General features: G+C 53.7%; 1 protein-coding gene across 1 annotated transcript in view; it reads right to left on the reverse strand.

The window, feature by feature from the left end:
* Window positions 1-12,972, reverse strand: part of CRMP1 (collapsin response mediator protein 1) — a 75,209-nt gene that overhangs the window by 44,500 nt on the left and 17,737 nt on the right. Inside the window, exons 2-3 of the mRNA XM_046655660.1 lie at window positions 8,010-8,098; window positions 2,677-2,861 (exon numbers count right to left, since the gene is read on the reverse strand). Of these exons, the coding sequence (XP_046511616.1) occupies window positions 2,677-2,861; window positions 8,010-8,098 (274 nt within the window). The remainder of the gene's footprint in view (window positions 1-2,676; window positions 2,862-8,009; window positions 8,099-12,972) is intronic.

A 12,972-nucleotide genomic window follows, 5' to 3' on the forward strand; every position in this document is an offset into this window, starting at 1 on the left:
CCGCCCACCTGCACACCTGGTCCCTCCCGCCCAGGCCCCAGCCACGAAGGCTGTCACCTTACAGTTCCACAAGCCAGAGGCCAAGGGTCACTCTCGGTACTTCCTTTCCATCATGGACCATCACCAACACTGTTGATTTCCCTCCTACATGTGTCTGGAGCTGTCCCCTTCTGTCCACCTCCAGGGCCACACCCCTGGTCCAAGCCACGCTCATCTCTCAGCCAAACTACTGCAATCACCTCCCACCGGCCCAGCCACATCCAAGCTAGACCACTCTATTCCGGCCACTTTAAAACTCAAAACAGATCACATTGTTCCTTGCTTAAAATCCCTCAGTGACTGCCCATCACCCATACGAAAAAGACCAACGTTCTTACCCTGGCCGTCAAAGCCCACTGCCATCCTCTCTTTCCAGTCTTATCTCACACAATTCTGTCCCTCCACCTCTGCACCCCCGCCTCATGCGCCTTCTTTCAGTCTCTTAAATGTGAGATGTGGCCTCCCACCACAGGGCCTTTGCATATGCCATTCCCATTTTCTGGAGCTCTGCTCCCCTCCACCCTCTTCATCCAATTAACTGCTCCCCATCCTTTGAATCCCCGCACAAATGCTGCTTCTTCAGGGAAGCTTCCCTGAGCCCCTTGTCCCGCAGCCCAAAGCACCGTGCACCTCTCTTCTGTAGCACTAGCCACAGCTTACAGCCATACGTGTGGGTGATCACCGACTCCCCACGAGACTGCGAGCCCCTGGAGAAAAAGCACCATGTCCGCCTTGCTCATTCTCTCCCCGACCACCTAGCCCCATGCCTGGCGCAGAGTGACCCTCGTTCAATGTCTCTTGAAGGAAGACACGGGGTGGGGACTCAGAAATCCCTGCTCCCCACCCCCTTACTCTGGTCCTCCTGTGCTTTCATGGGTTCCTGGTGTTCCATGCAACACACTTTGGGAACGACCCTTTTAGAGATGGGGAGGATGAGGCCCACAGCAGGAGGTGGCTTCCCCAGGGGTCTCCAGCTGGTGATGGGGAAAGACAAAGGGGGGCCCAGGGTTCCCGGCTGCTGGTCCAGGGCTCTGTCCTCTCCTCCACACAGGCCACCTGTGCCTGGAACTGCCATCCCCTCTCAGAACCGTCCGAGCTCATGTTTCTGAAGCACTCACCACACACCATGCACTGCCCTGAGGAGCCTCACGCACGTCTCCTGACAGTCCTCGGGGGTGACATGAAGCCGAGGCTCAGAGAGGCTAAACACTGCCTGCAGGTGCACAGCTGCTGAATGGCAGCACCCAGGTTCAATCCCTGGCAGCTGGGATCCAAGTCTAAGTCGATCCAGGCCCAAAGCTGGGCCCCTCCCCTTCCCAACCAGGAGACACAGGGCTGCTTCTTGGAAAAGGGGCCAGGATGGTGCTTGCCTCACGGACCGGGCCAGACCCTCCCGGCTCAAGGGGGTGGGGCAGCTCTGACACACCAGCTCCACCCAGGGTGGCCGGCTCCAGCCACAGTGTACTTCCACAGGGCCTTCTACGAAGCGGGGAGAGGGGCAGGGCTGGGGCCAGCTCAGGGACGAGCCCCCGGGAGGCAGAGAATCTGACAGCTGAAAGAACATTTAAAATTAACTGTTGCCTACTTAATTAAAAATCACTTCTTAAAATGGGATCCAAGCAAAAGCAGCTATTAAGAAAAACACAACCACCAGGCTGCCCAGGGCAGTGGAGGAAGAGCCCAAGGTCCCAGATAGACCCCTGTGGTAGACAGCATCATCTGTCCAGAGTTCTTCCTTCCCTCCCTGCCTTCACCATGGTTCACAGCAGGCAGAGTGCAATCCCAGGGACTTTGGGCTTGGCCACGTGACTTGCTTTGGCCAACAGAACGAGGGTGGAAGTCAGTGTGTCAGTGAAGCCACGAGGAATGGTGAGCTCCTGCCAGACCCCCCTTGCCCTTCACCATCCAGCAGAAGATGAGTGTGGTTGAGTTGGTCATTGGACCCACAATGGGAGATCCATGGTGCTCCCTCTGAACCACCCCCCAACAGCTGAAGCAGAGCCACCCCAGTCCCGCCCCTACCCCTGCAGACCCCTGAATAAGAAAAACACGTGTTTTTGAAGTCTGGGGATTGTTTGTTACACAGTGTTATGGCAGCAACATCGACTCATACAACAATTTCCCAGCTGTGTAGCCTTGAGGAGGTTGCTTCACCTCTCTGAGCCTCTACTTCCTCATCTGTCATAATAACACCTGTGTCACTGGTTCCAAAACTTTAGCCATCTGCACACCGTGTTCAGGAATTTTTGTTTTATTTCCCTATAATCCATAGCATTCTTTACTGAATACTTTTCTAAAATCAATTCACAGTTTCTAAAACTCTGAATGCTGACTTCAATATCACCCTAAGCAGTACTGTCCATGATGTGCTAGTTATCTTATTTCAATATGCAGTAAAGTAATTTTAAAAGTTTAATGTCTACATTGCCCATGAAATCATCTTGGGGACCAGCAGTGGCACCCAGAACATGCTCTGTGAGACGCTCAGCTTTAGGGGAGGGTTGTAGTGAGAATTACGTTAGACAGTACCCTGAGCAAAGTGCCTGGGGTACACTGAGCACTTGGGTGTTGCTGCTGATGCTGGTGATGAAGAAGAGAAGTCCCAGGCCACGTCCCTAAGGCAGGGGTGCAACTCACTGATCATTGTGGTCCCGCCGGCCAGCGCAGCCCTGGTCCCCTGGAAGAAGTCATCAGCGGCGGTCATGCCCTGGGAGGGCTTCTGCAGGTACGTGTTGACATCGATGCCTCCAGGAAGAACCATTCGCCCATTGGCCTCGATGGTCTTCACTCCCCCGGGAACGATTAAGTTCTCTCCTATTTGTCTGGAGACAAACGACAGAGACGGCCTTTGGTTCTTAAAAGAGAAACAAAATGGCAGTCAACTGTGCAGCTTCAGTTCCACTAGATAAACGTTTCTGAGCCAGGACCTATGCAGGGCACTGGTGGACAGAGGTCATTCAGGCAGGTTGCCTGCCCTCGGGCTCACGGCCTAACGAGGAGGAGGGCATATAGGCAGACGGTTACTGTCCAGCACAGCAGAGGGGTGGGGAGTTGGGGGGGGGGCACTTCACCAGCCTGCTTATCTGGGAAGGCTTCCAGGGGGAGGCAGCACAGCTCAATCCAACAGAGGTGAGAGCAGCATCTCCATCAAGGGTCCTCTGAACAGCCTGTCACTCCAGAGCACTTCACACACTTCAGGCAGCACTTCTGCCTCAGGGATGCGGAGGAGAGCGGCCGCAGCAAGACGGCGAAAGCCCCCTGAGCTCGGCAAGCTCTCAGAGACAGTGCTGGGGGCTGACTGGTGACCCTCCCAACATCCACATGCAGAGGCCCTAGCCCTCAGCACCTCAGAATGTGACAGTACTTTATAGAGCAATTAAGTTAAAATAGGCTGTTAGCGTGGGCCCTAATTCTGTCTGACTGGTGTCCTTATAAGAGGAGAGGAGGACCCACAGAGAGACACCAGGGATGTGCACACAGAGGGAGGATCACATGAGGACACAGGGAGAGGACCGCCGTCTACACACGGAGAGAGGCCTCGGGAGAAACCAACCCTGCCGACACCCTGATCTTGGTCGTCCAGCCTCCCACACCGAGAGAAATGAATTTCTGTTGTGTAAGGCTCCCGGCCTGTGGACTCAGCTGTGGCGGCCCGGGCAGCGCTGATCAGCCCGGCACCCTGGATGCTCATTTCGGCCACTCGTGGGCACTGGCCTCAGAAAGCTGCTTCACTCTCAGCGTCCACATGACAAAGCTGCTAACCCCGTAAGACCTGCTGCAAGGGACACACTGGAGACAGCAGAGCTTTTCTGAATGTGCTGATCCTCGCTTCTGTTCCCCAACACGAAGGTGCCTGCAAACTTCCTCCAGAAAGAGGGGAAATTCCACCAGTGGGGAAAAGAGGGAGAGGAGCCTAAGAAGCTCAAAGCCTTGCCCCCTGTGGTGACGGCCGTGTGTCATCTGCTGGAACCGAGTCAGCAGACACAACGAGGCATGGGTTGAGGCTCAGCCAGAACCAGGACACACTCAACAGGCGCCAAGGCCAAGCCCTGCTGAGACCACTGGATCCGACCACGAGCGGATTTTTATACATTAAAAATCCAGTTGTTCTGAACTCCTAGAATTAGGCAGCAAAATTAGTTTTCTTAAGTCACATAAAAACACCAATTACGATGACATAGGAAAACGTTGCTTCAGCGACCACACGGTCAGGCCCCAAACAGAATGCGCACCCGGTGGCAGAGCAGAAGCTCCCTGCGCTGCGGCACTCGCAGGCCGGGCTGGTCCAGGCAAGTCACACGGGGGCACAGAGGCCATGGGGCTCTCTCTGGGGCTCTCGCACAGAACTGGGGTGTGCTACACTGTCCGTCCTAAAACCGGAAGCGAGTCTAGCAGACACACACAGTGCCAGGGACAAGGCGAGGGGCCAGGAAATGTCAGCACTGTGGCCACTTCCACTCCACCCACAGCTGTGGCCTCTGCTTCCAACGCCAGTCCCCCCTCCACAATGTCCGCCTTCCTTTACAGAATCTGGCCTTGCCCAGGCCTCCACCATTCTCCAGACACCCGGCCGTGGGCCGGGAGCTGGAGCGAAGGGCAGGGGACACCCACAAGCCTTGTAACAGTTGACCGCTGGGCTCCGACTCTTCTAAGCCCTTCACAGAGGATCACACTTAATGCTCACAGCTAGCTTTTCAAGAAGCCGGGGAAACATTCAACATGTTTACCGCTGGCAAAGGCACAGGCCGTAGACACTGGGCACAGCCCCCACGTGGGTATCGGGGTTCACGGCCCAGTCTGATTCGAGTCTGTGACTCAGTCACGGTGCCTGGGTGCCAACAAGCACTATGGTTCAGGGCCCCTTCTCAGCAGGCATGACGGTCGCCTCTCTTTACAAACCTTCCCTAATCTCCTGCCAACAACCATGGGAGGGAGGAAGTTTTCACATTTTGCAAAGGAGGAAGACGGAACTCAGAGAGGTGCAGTGACCTGTCCAAGGCCACCTAACGAGTCAGTGGTGGGTCTGGATTCAATCCCAGTTTACCCAAGTCTAACGTTAGGGCTCTGCCCATCAGGCTCTCCTGCCTACCTGCTTGCCCCGTGGACGGCAGCAGATTATCCCCAAACTGGGCTTAAACTAAATGGAACCCCCAGTGACTTAGGAGGAAGACCCCCTGAATGGCTCTCAATGGCCGTGTGCACGGAAGGGCAGGAGAGAGGAAGGAAGTGAGGTGAATTAGACAGATCCTCCCATCCCCCCGACCCCCCACCCTCGCCACGACTCAGAAAGTCCTAGAGACCAGCATTAATTCACCAACACTTAAAGGGAACCCTCGCTTGGACTGGATGGGACACTCAATGAGTAGTAATAGATTCCACACAAACACAGCCGAACAGCTTTCAGGGAAGCTTGGCAAATGGCCACACGATGGAAGGATTCTGGGGTTCAGTCAGAGTGAAGGGAGACCACCGAGCCCCTCCTGCAGGTGGTGCTGGGGTCCCCACAGGCCGTCCCCCTGACCCTCAGCCCTCCCACACCGACTTCTCAGCCAGCGGGGACTCGAGCTCCAGACGACCATCCGAGGACCCGGTCACTCGCTCTGTCTAACAAGGCGGGCAAAGGAACGCCCATGCTGGGAAAGCTTTTAGCGCCAAGGTTAAAACGGGGCTTCCCACTAAGAGGAACTGGTGATTATTGAATTTATGGAAACTGCGTGTTTCCTGAACAACCTGGTTTGCCAAAGTCCCAAGACTCGAGGCATTCATGTATACAGCAAGCACGTAATAAATGCAGCTCAAATGGTGAGCACTGACTTCATCTGTATACATCCTGGATTGCAAAGCTTCTAAGGGGCTAAGCTCAGACCACATGTGGCCGGCGGGAATGGCGGTCCCGTGACAGACTTCTCAGTGTCACTTCCCCCTTCAGGCCGCAGGACCCCAGAGCCCCACCCCACCCCCACAAACGGCGAGCTCACCGTTTGAGCTGTCTGTTCATCGAAGCAGGGGTGGACTCCGAAACCTCACTTTCTGACACTTCTCACCACGCTCCCCCACCACCTCAGCTGCCTTCATCCCCTTTCTGGTTCCAGGTAACGGTGGCCGACACCAAGGTCCCACCATCTGATGTGACAGGGCTCATTTGTTAACCTTTGGCTTAATCAGTGCTCCCGGGACCTACGTTTTACCCAGCTCTGTGCTGGGCCCCAGGCGGGGTGGGGGGAAGGCAATTAGGTGAGGGCCCCGTCAGGGGCGAGTTCAGCATGTGGAGAGCGGGCTGGAGCGCACAGAGGGCTGTGGCCGGCTCTGGGACCAGGGAGGCTGCCCGCAGGAGGAGGCACAGGAGCTGGCTCCCAGGACAAACCGGAGGTGGGGGTGGTGGGGGCACGATGAGAATGGGGGCAGGCGTATGCCAGGCAGAGGATTGTGGGTGCAGGGCTCCCAGGAGAGAGCGGCCTGGCAAGTTCTGCGAGTGTCAAGTTTGAACGCCAAGCTCTCAGTGTGGCTGGGAAGAGGGAGCGAGGGGAGGGGAGGGAATGACTGGGGGAGAGGAGGCCTGCGCTGGGCTTGAAATGGTCTGAGCCTGGGACCAGAGCTGGGAGGTGGGCAGAGGGAAGCTGGACGGCTCGATGCCGCCCTGAGCACCGGCTCTTCACAGGGCACTTTGCACATCTTTGAATGCTCATGACCACCCACAGCCTCCTCCTCCTCCCTTTCTCCTCCCCCTCCTCCCCCGCCCTCCTCCCCCTCCTCCCCCTCCTCATCATCCTCAAGGCACACACAGGCCCCGCAAAGGTCCCGACAACAGGCCCCATTCCTGTTGGACCTGCACCTTGCTCACACTTCCCCGCTTCCCTTCGGGTGCCAGCCGCCCGGGCTGCATCCTGAGACAGTCCCCGAGAGTCTCGTCTTCCAGACTCCAGGGGAAGAGGCTGAGCAGCGAGCGAAGCCAGGGCACCCATCACATGGAAGAAAGAGAACTGAACCCCCCATTACTAGCCGGGAAACGTGGAGGCCGCAGGAAAGCCGCAGTCTGGTGTCACAGACTGAATTGTGTCCTCCCAAATTCATGCTGAAGCCCTAAGCCCCCACGTGGCTGCATTTGGAGACGGGGCCTTTAAGGAGGTGACTGAGGTTCAGTGAGGTCATAAGGGTGGGGCTCTGATCCTTAATCCTTATAAGTGAAGGCAGAGGCACCAGGAGTGCCCGTGCAGAGGGCAGGCCACGGGAAGGCGCAGCGAGAAGAGGGCCTCGCGAGCCGAGAGAGGCCTCAGGAGAAGCCGAGGCAGCCAGCACCTCGGTCCAGGACTCGCAGCCTCCAGGACCGTGAGAAATCCATTTCTGCTGTTTCACTGGCCCAGTGTGGGGTACTCCATTATGGCGGCCGGAGCAGGCTAGTACCCCGGGATGTCACAGCTGGACTGAAGAGGGAGCCGATAGGGAGAAAGAACGAGCAAACTTCCATCCCAGCACACATCTTCTCTTTAAGGGAAAGGCTCTGTTTGGAGACCAAACATTTCTCCTTTCTCTCCGGGCTCCCTCAACCCAATTCCAGAAATCCTGGGCAAATAGAAGAGCGAGCTGTGAATTCAGCGGGATGTACTAGGTTGGAATCTGGGCCTTGCCCCTAATGCATTCTGTAATGGGGGCCAGCCACTTACGCTCACTGGCCCGCCACTCCCCCAAGCACAGAGCAGGGGCCAGGGTGTGTTCCACAGCCTCTGTTTGTGCCTGAACAGAGATGCCTGCGTGAGCTGCAGCAGAGAGCCAGGCACGGGGTGGGGGCTCTCAGGAAACGCGAGTCCCTTCTCCCCCCGTAGTTTGCCCACCGCCCCCATCTCTCCATCCCTGACATTGACAGGGACACAGCACATTCACTCTGGGGCAGAAAGCCAGCCTCCATCCCCGCTGAGGGCCAGGCGGCGGCCCAGGGAGACCGGCTTCTTAAACGGCATGTTTGGTGAACGCACTTTATGAGTCCGTCTTCCAGGTAGACATCGGCGTAGAAGGACTGGTCATCGTTGATGATTCGCCCACCTTTGATGAGGAGTCGATCACTCTGAAAAGCCAAGCAAAGTAGTAACCGTCACTGGGGAAAAGCCAGGGAATGCTTCTCTTTTTAATTTTTAACCCAAAATTTCCCAAATACTTTCGAAAGTAAAGAAATGACGTTAAAAACTGCCTCGTATCCATCACCCAGATTCAAAAGCATCAACACATTGCCACTCGTGTTTCACCCATTTCCTCCTCCTCAAACATTTTTGCTTTGTTTTTTGCTGAGGTATTTTAAAACGAATCCCAAATATTGTATTATTTCACCTATAAATACTTCAGTACATATCTCTGTTGAGGAGTTTTTAAATAAACATAACTAATAATCCATTATACCAACAAACCCAGCTAACATTAATTCTTTCACATCAGCTAACAATCAGACCACGTTCAATTTTACTTGATTGTCTCAAAAGTGTCCTTTTATAGGAGCTGGTTTGAATCAGGACCCACCCCCCCCCCCCCCCCAAGTCCCCTCACGGCCTCTGGCTCACAGCCATCCACAGTCTGTTCAAATCTGTACCAGCCCCTCCCCCTTTCCAATACCATTCATTTGTTAAAGAAACTGGGTCATTTGAAGAACAGGAATTTCTTAAGGCGTTGTTATTAAATGTAATAAAACTCAATTTAGAGACATTTTAAAAGATAGTGAAAAGACTAAAAAAAAGCTACACCCCCAGAACAACTTCCAGTTGACACTTTGATATTTTTTCTCTATCTTCTTCTCTATAGTTGTGACCCTCGTGCCCACGTCCATTCACCCATCTGCGCACCCATCAGACACCGGGTGATTGCCTTGGCTCCGAGCCCAGGGCCGGGCCCAGAGCAGCCAGGAGGAACCAGGGATGGAGCTGGAAGGTGCTCTCATGGAGCTGAGGTGGGGAGAGACAGGGTTAACAAACGTGAAGTGTGTGGGATTACAGGGGGAGAAGCGCAGGGCGCCCAGCAAGGGAGCAAAGTAAAGGGGCTTCCAGCCTTACTGGGGGTCAGGCAAGGCGAGCTCAGACCTAGAAAACAAGTCAAGATAAGCTGGACTAAACAAACAGTGGAGAAGAAGTCCAGGTAGGGGGAATGTTCCATCTCTGGGCAGAGAGAACTGGTGGCACAAGGCCCAGAGGCAGCAAAGAATCTGGCAAATTACAGGAGCCAAAAGGAACACACACTCGTGCCCTTTATGCATGTACCAGAAGCGCGTCCCAAGTTATCACATGTTCTACATAACCATAATTTTTAAATGGCTACAAAACGTTCTATCTTATGGATACATTGAACAAATTGTTTAATCATTCCCCCACTGTTGGACATCTAAGTTATTTCCACTGTTTCACAATGACACATACTGTTGCAATAAGCATCTTTGTGCACAAAGCTTCTCCCTTCCCTTGGATTATTTGTTAGGCTAAATTCTCAGAAGCTCAACAACTGGGTCCAACAGCATAAACCTTGTTTGTGGCCCTTGATTAATATGACCAGATTGCTTTCCAGAGGTGTTGCCCCAGTTTGCCATGCGTGATCACCAAGCACCTTTGGTCATCATTAATAGTTGTTAACTTGCATTGCTTGGAGCCTGAGAATGTTTTTTCATGTGCTTATCTGCTACTTGTATTATCTCCCAGCTGGAGGTGTGCTGATGGATACAACACAGCCTCTGCCCTTACGCCCCACCCCTTGAGGAGAGGGAAAGACAGTAAACGGGCAATAACAAGTCAGGGTGGCCACTTCTGAGGGACTGTCATGCATGGGTTCCCCTGAAAGCAGGGCCTGAGACAAGGATGTGGAGGCAGGCAGTGTATCGGGAGGTGACTCCAGGAACTGGGGAGAGGAGAGAGGAAGGGAGGCGGCATAGAAATCCAATCCAGGGTGCACCCTGATCTGCCTAACACTGTGGGCAGGTGGGGCCTGATCCCACCAGGACCCTCTGAGGAGCTGCACACAAAGTCCCCTGGAGTGGTCCCAATGGTCCCACGTATCGACCATGAGAAGAAGGGTTTACCCCAAACCAAGGAACCAGGGAAGGCTTGTGGAGCAGACGCAGAGCATGCAGCCTGCTCCTCAGAACCCTCTGTGGGTTCGTGCATCAGTATCGTATTCCCTCAGAGCAAAAACCAAGGTCAGCGAAACCCCCTCAATCAGGAATCTCACTCTCCAGGCAAAGCTCAGGCTCGCGCTTGCTCCAGGTCTCTGCTCGATGTCCCTGAGAGCCCTGCCCTTGGCTGCCCTGTTTGGAACACCACACACCGTTGCCCCGCCAGCAGACCCCACACTCCTTTCCCACTTTATGTTTACATAGTACTTATCATAGTGCATGTGACAGACTATGTATTCATACGTTTGTCTACAATGTAACTCATCCCACTGACAGCTGTGATGTGTTAATCCGCTGGCTGCGTCAGGCACAACTCGCAGGGGACCAATCGCATCCACGTTGACATGGATGGGTGGTGCCACCTAGAGTTGTGCCCTGCAGTTGTCCTTAGAGACTCTTAGCTCCACGGGGGCAGAGATTTCATCTGTTTTCTTCACTGCTGCATCTCTGATACCCAGGACACGACCTGGCTGGCAGGCTGGATAGACAGATAGATGAATGGATGGATGAATGGATGTCTGAACTGATTCTTGAAGGATGAATGGGTGAAGATGGAAGGAAAAGGCATCACAGCCATGAGCCAAGGAGCTATGAGCCACGAGCCAAGGAAGAGAAAGATGAGCCAGCACGTCCTGTTCCCGAGCAGGAGGGTCTCTGGAGCTTCAAGCTTAGTCACTCCCAGGCCCAACAACCTGCCTCTCATCCCTAAGATAGAAGCCAGCCACAATTGGAGCATCCCCATGGAGGGGACTCACCAGGCCCTCAGGAGGATATTCCAGAACCAAGGGAAAGAGGAAGCGTGGGCTCTGCACGTCCAGAAGCAGAGACAAGCTGGTGCGCAGGTTTCTCCCTGGCACCAGAAAGCAGGGAAACGTGAGTCCTCAGCAGCTGGTGTGTGGCTTCCGGAACACGGCCTCCGCGAGGCAGCCGTCTGCCTTGTCACATTTAATGGTGGGCTTTTCAGGCTCAGCCTGAAAGGTGGTGTTTAACATGCTGTGCGCCAGGAGAGCAGCCACGCCCTGCTCTGCTCTTCCTAGAATCAGAGGGCGGAGCTTGTGTTCAAATCCACGTGCTCCCCGACCACCAGCAGGTACTGTGTGCAGCTGCTGCAAGGAAGCCAGGCTTGCTGTGCTCCGGGGTCAGTACTGTCCTTAAAAAATGGGCCTACAATGAGGCAAGAGCTGATGCGACTTCCTCATTTCCTTCTTTAAAATTAGTGGTGCTTTTGCCTTTTAACTGGGATTTTCAAAACCACGTTTTTGGAACTCTAGCTCAGACGGGCTTTCGCAGACTTTGTCCCAAAAGGGGACACCCAGGTGTAGCCTCGAAAATTTAGGTTAAACAGAAGCAAAGAGTGTCTTTGTGACAGGCACTCCCAGATCCTTCGCTCTGCTGTGTAATGTGAATATTCAAAAGGGGAATCTGAGTTCATATCTTTCCAAAAGTTAGGTCCTTTCGTTTTGTGGGAAATCTGACAAGGACACTTTTCCTCAGCAGACAGCTTAGCAAACGTGCTTTACGAGAGTGATGCTCTCCGTGCCTGCTCGCGCTGAATGGTTCTTACGGAAGGCTGGGTCTAATCGGACCTCAAGGGGACACGGGGCTTGGAGACGGGGTGATCTCTCTGATCACACAAGTAACAAGGGCAGAGGTTAGACCCAAGGTTTCCTAACTTCCTGCCCAGCATTTGCTCCATCAAACACACTTCTGTCACGTTTTTAAACATTTTCACACTCTGGAATCCATGACACCCTGTAATCAGGTGAATTTACAAAGAGCCTCAGGTCTGAGATCCAAGGACCTCGCTCTCCAGGGCTCCCTTGTTTCGTGCAGGAAACATGACTGTGAAATTCCACAGATGCATACGCCAAAAAGAGTGAATTTTATTGTACATAATTTTTTCGAATTTATAAAGTCACAGATTTAAAAGAAAAATAATACCATCCCTGTCCACTGTCTCGCACAGGATTACTGTGAGAAGCAAACAGATGGCAGATATGAACAGTGACAGAGTCTGGATAAAAATCACCATTTAAATATGTTGAAGAAAATAAAATATCCAACTAAAAATTTAACAGCCAGCGACTGCCAGTTCATTCCGCGGTGACAACAGTGACCTAAACAGACCTATGCTCAGTGTGGCTCGTATCCCTGGGTCCAGATTGTGTGAGAACAGAATGTCCAGAGTTGGAGAGATGCAGCTCCCAATCCTGCCCACTTATTAGCCACGTGACTTACCCCCTCCTAGCCTCAGTTTCCTCATCCAGAGAATGGGGATAATTGTCCCCGCCTCACAGGGCTGTTGGGAGAACCCCATGGGGTGTGTGCAGAGTGCTTAGCACAGGCCTGGCATGTGTAAATACTCAGGATAGTTACCCATTGTTCACTCTTTGCCATTTTCTGTAGCAGGAACTACACTCGATAAATATTTGTTTAAGGAAGGAGTGTGTGCAGCCAAAAGAAGTAGTTATTGCCCTTAAGGAGTTCTCATCACAGGCCGTGCACCCCAGGTAGGAAGGGCTGGCACAGACGGAAGTGCAGAGGGCGGCAGAAATACACAGGAGGCCTCCACTCTAGCCCGTCCGGGGGAATGATGGTTATTCTGAGCTTGAAGAATGAGTAGGAATTAGCCACCCGGCAAAGGAGAAAAGAGATTGCAGAGAAGGGAGTGGTGGATGGAGAAAGGCTCAGAGGTCAGAAGGAGCCTGGCATGCCTGGGACCTGCGAGGGGTTTCCTCCGGCTGAAGTATGACCTTAGAGTGGGAACCCGGAGAGCGTGCAGGTGCCAGCTCACG

The sequence above is a fragment of the Equus quagga genome, chromosome 3 (genome assembly GCF_021613505.1).
Source record: "Equus quagga isolate Etosha38 chromosome 3, UCLA_HA_Equagga_1.0, whole genome shotgun sequence".
NCBI lineage: Eukaryota > Metazoa > Chordata > Mammalia > Perissodactyla > Equidae > Equus > Equus quagga.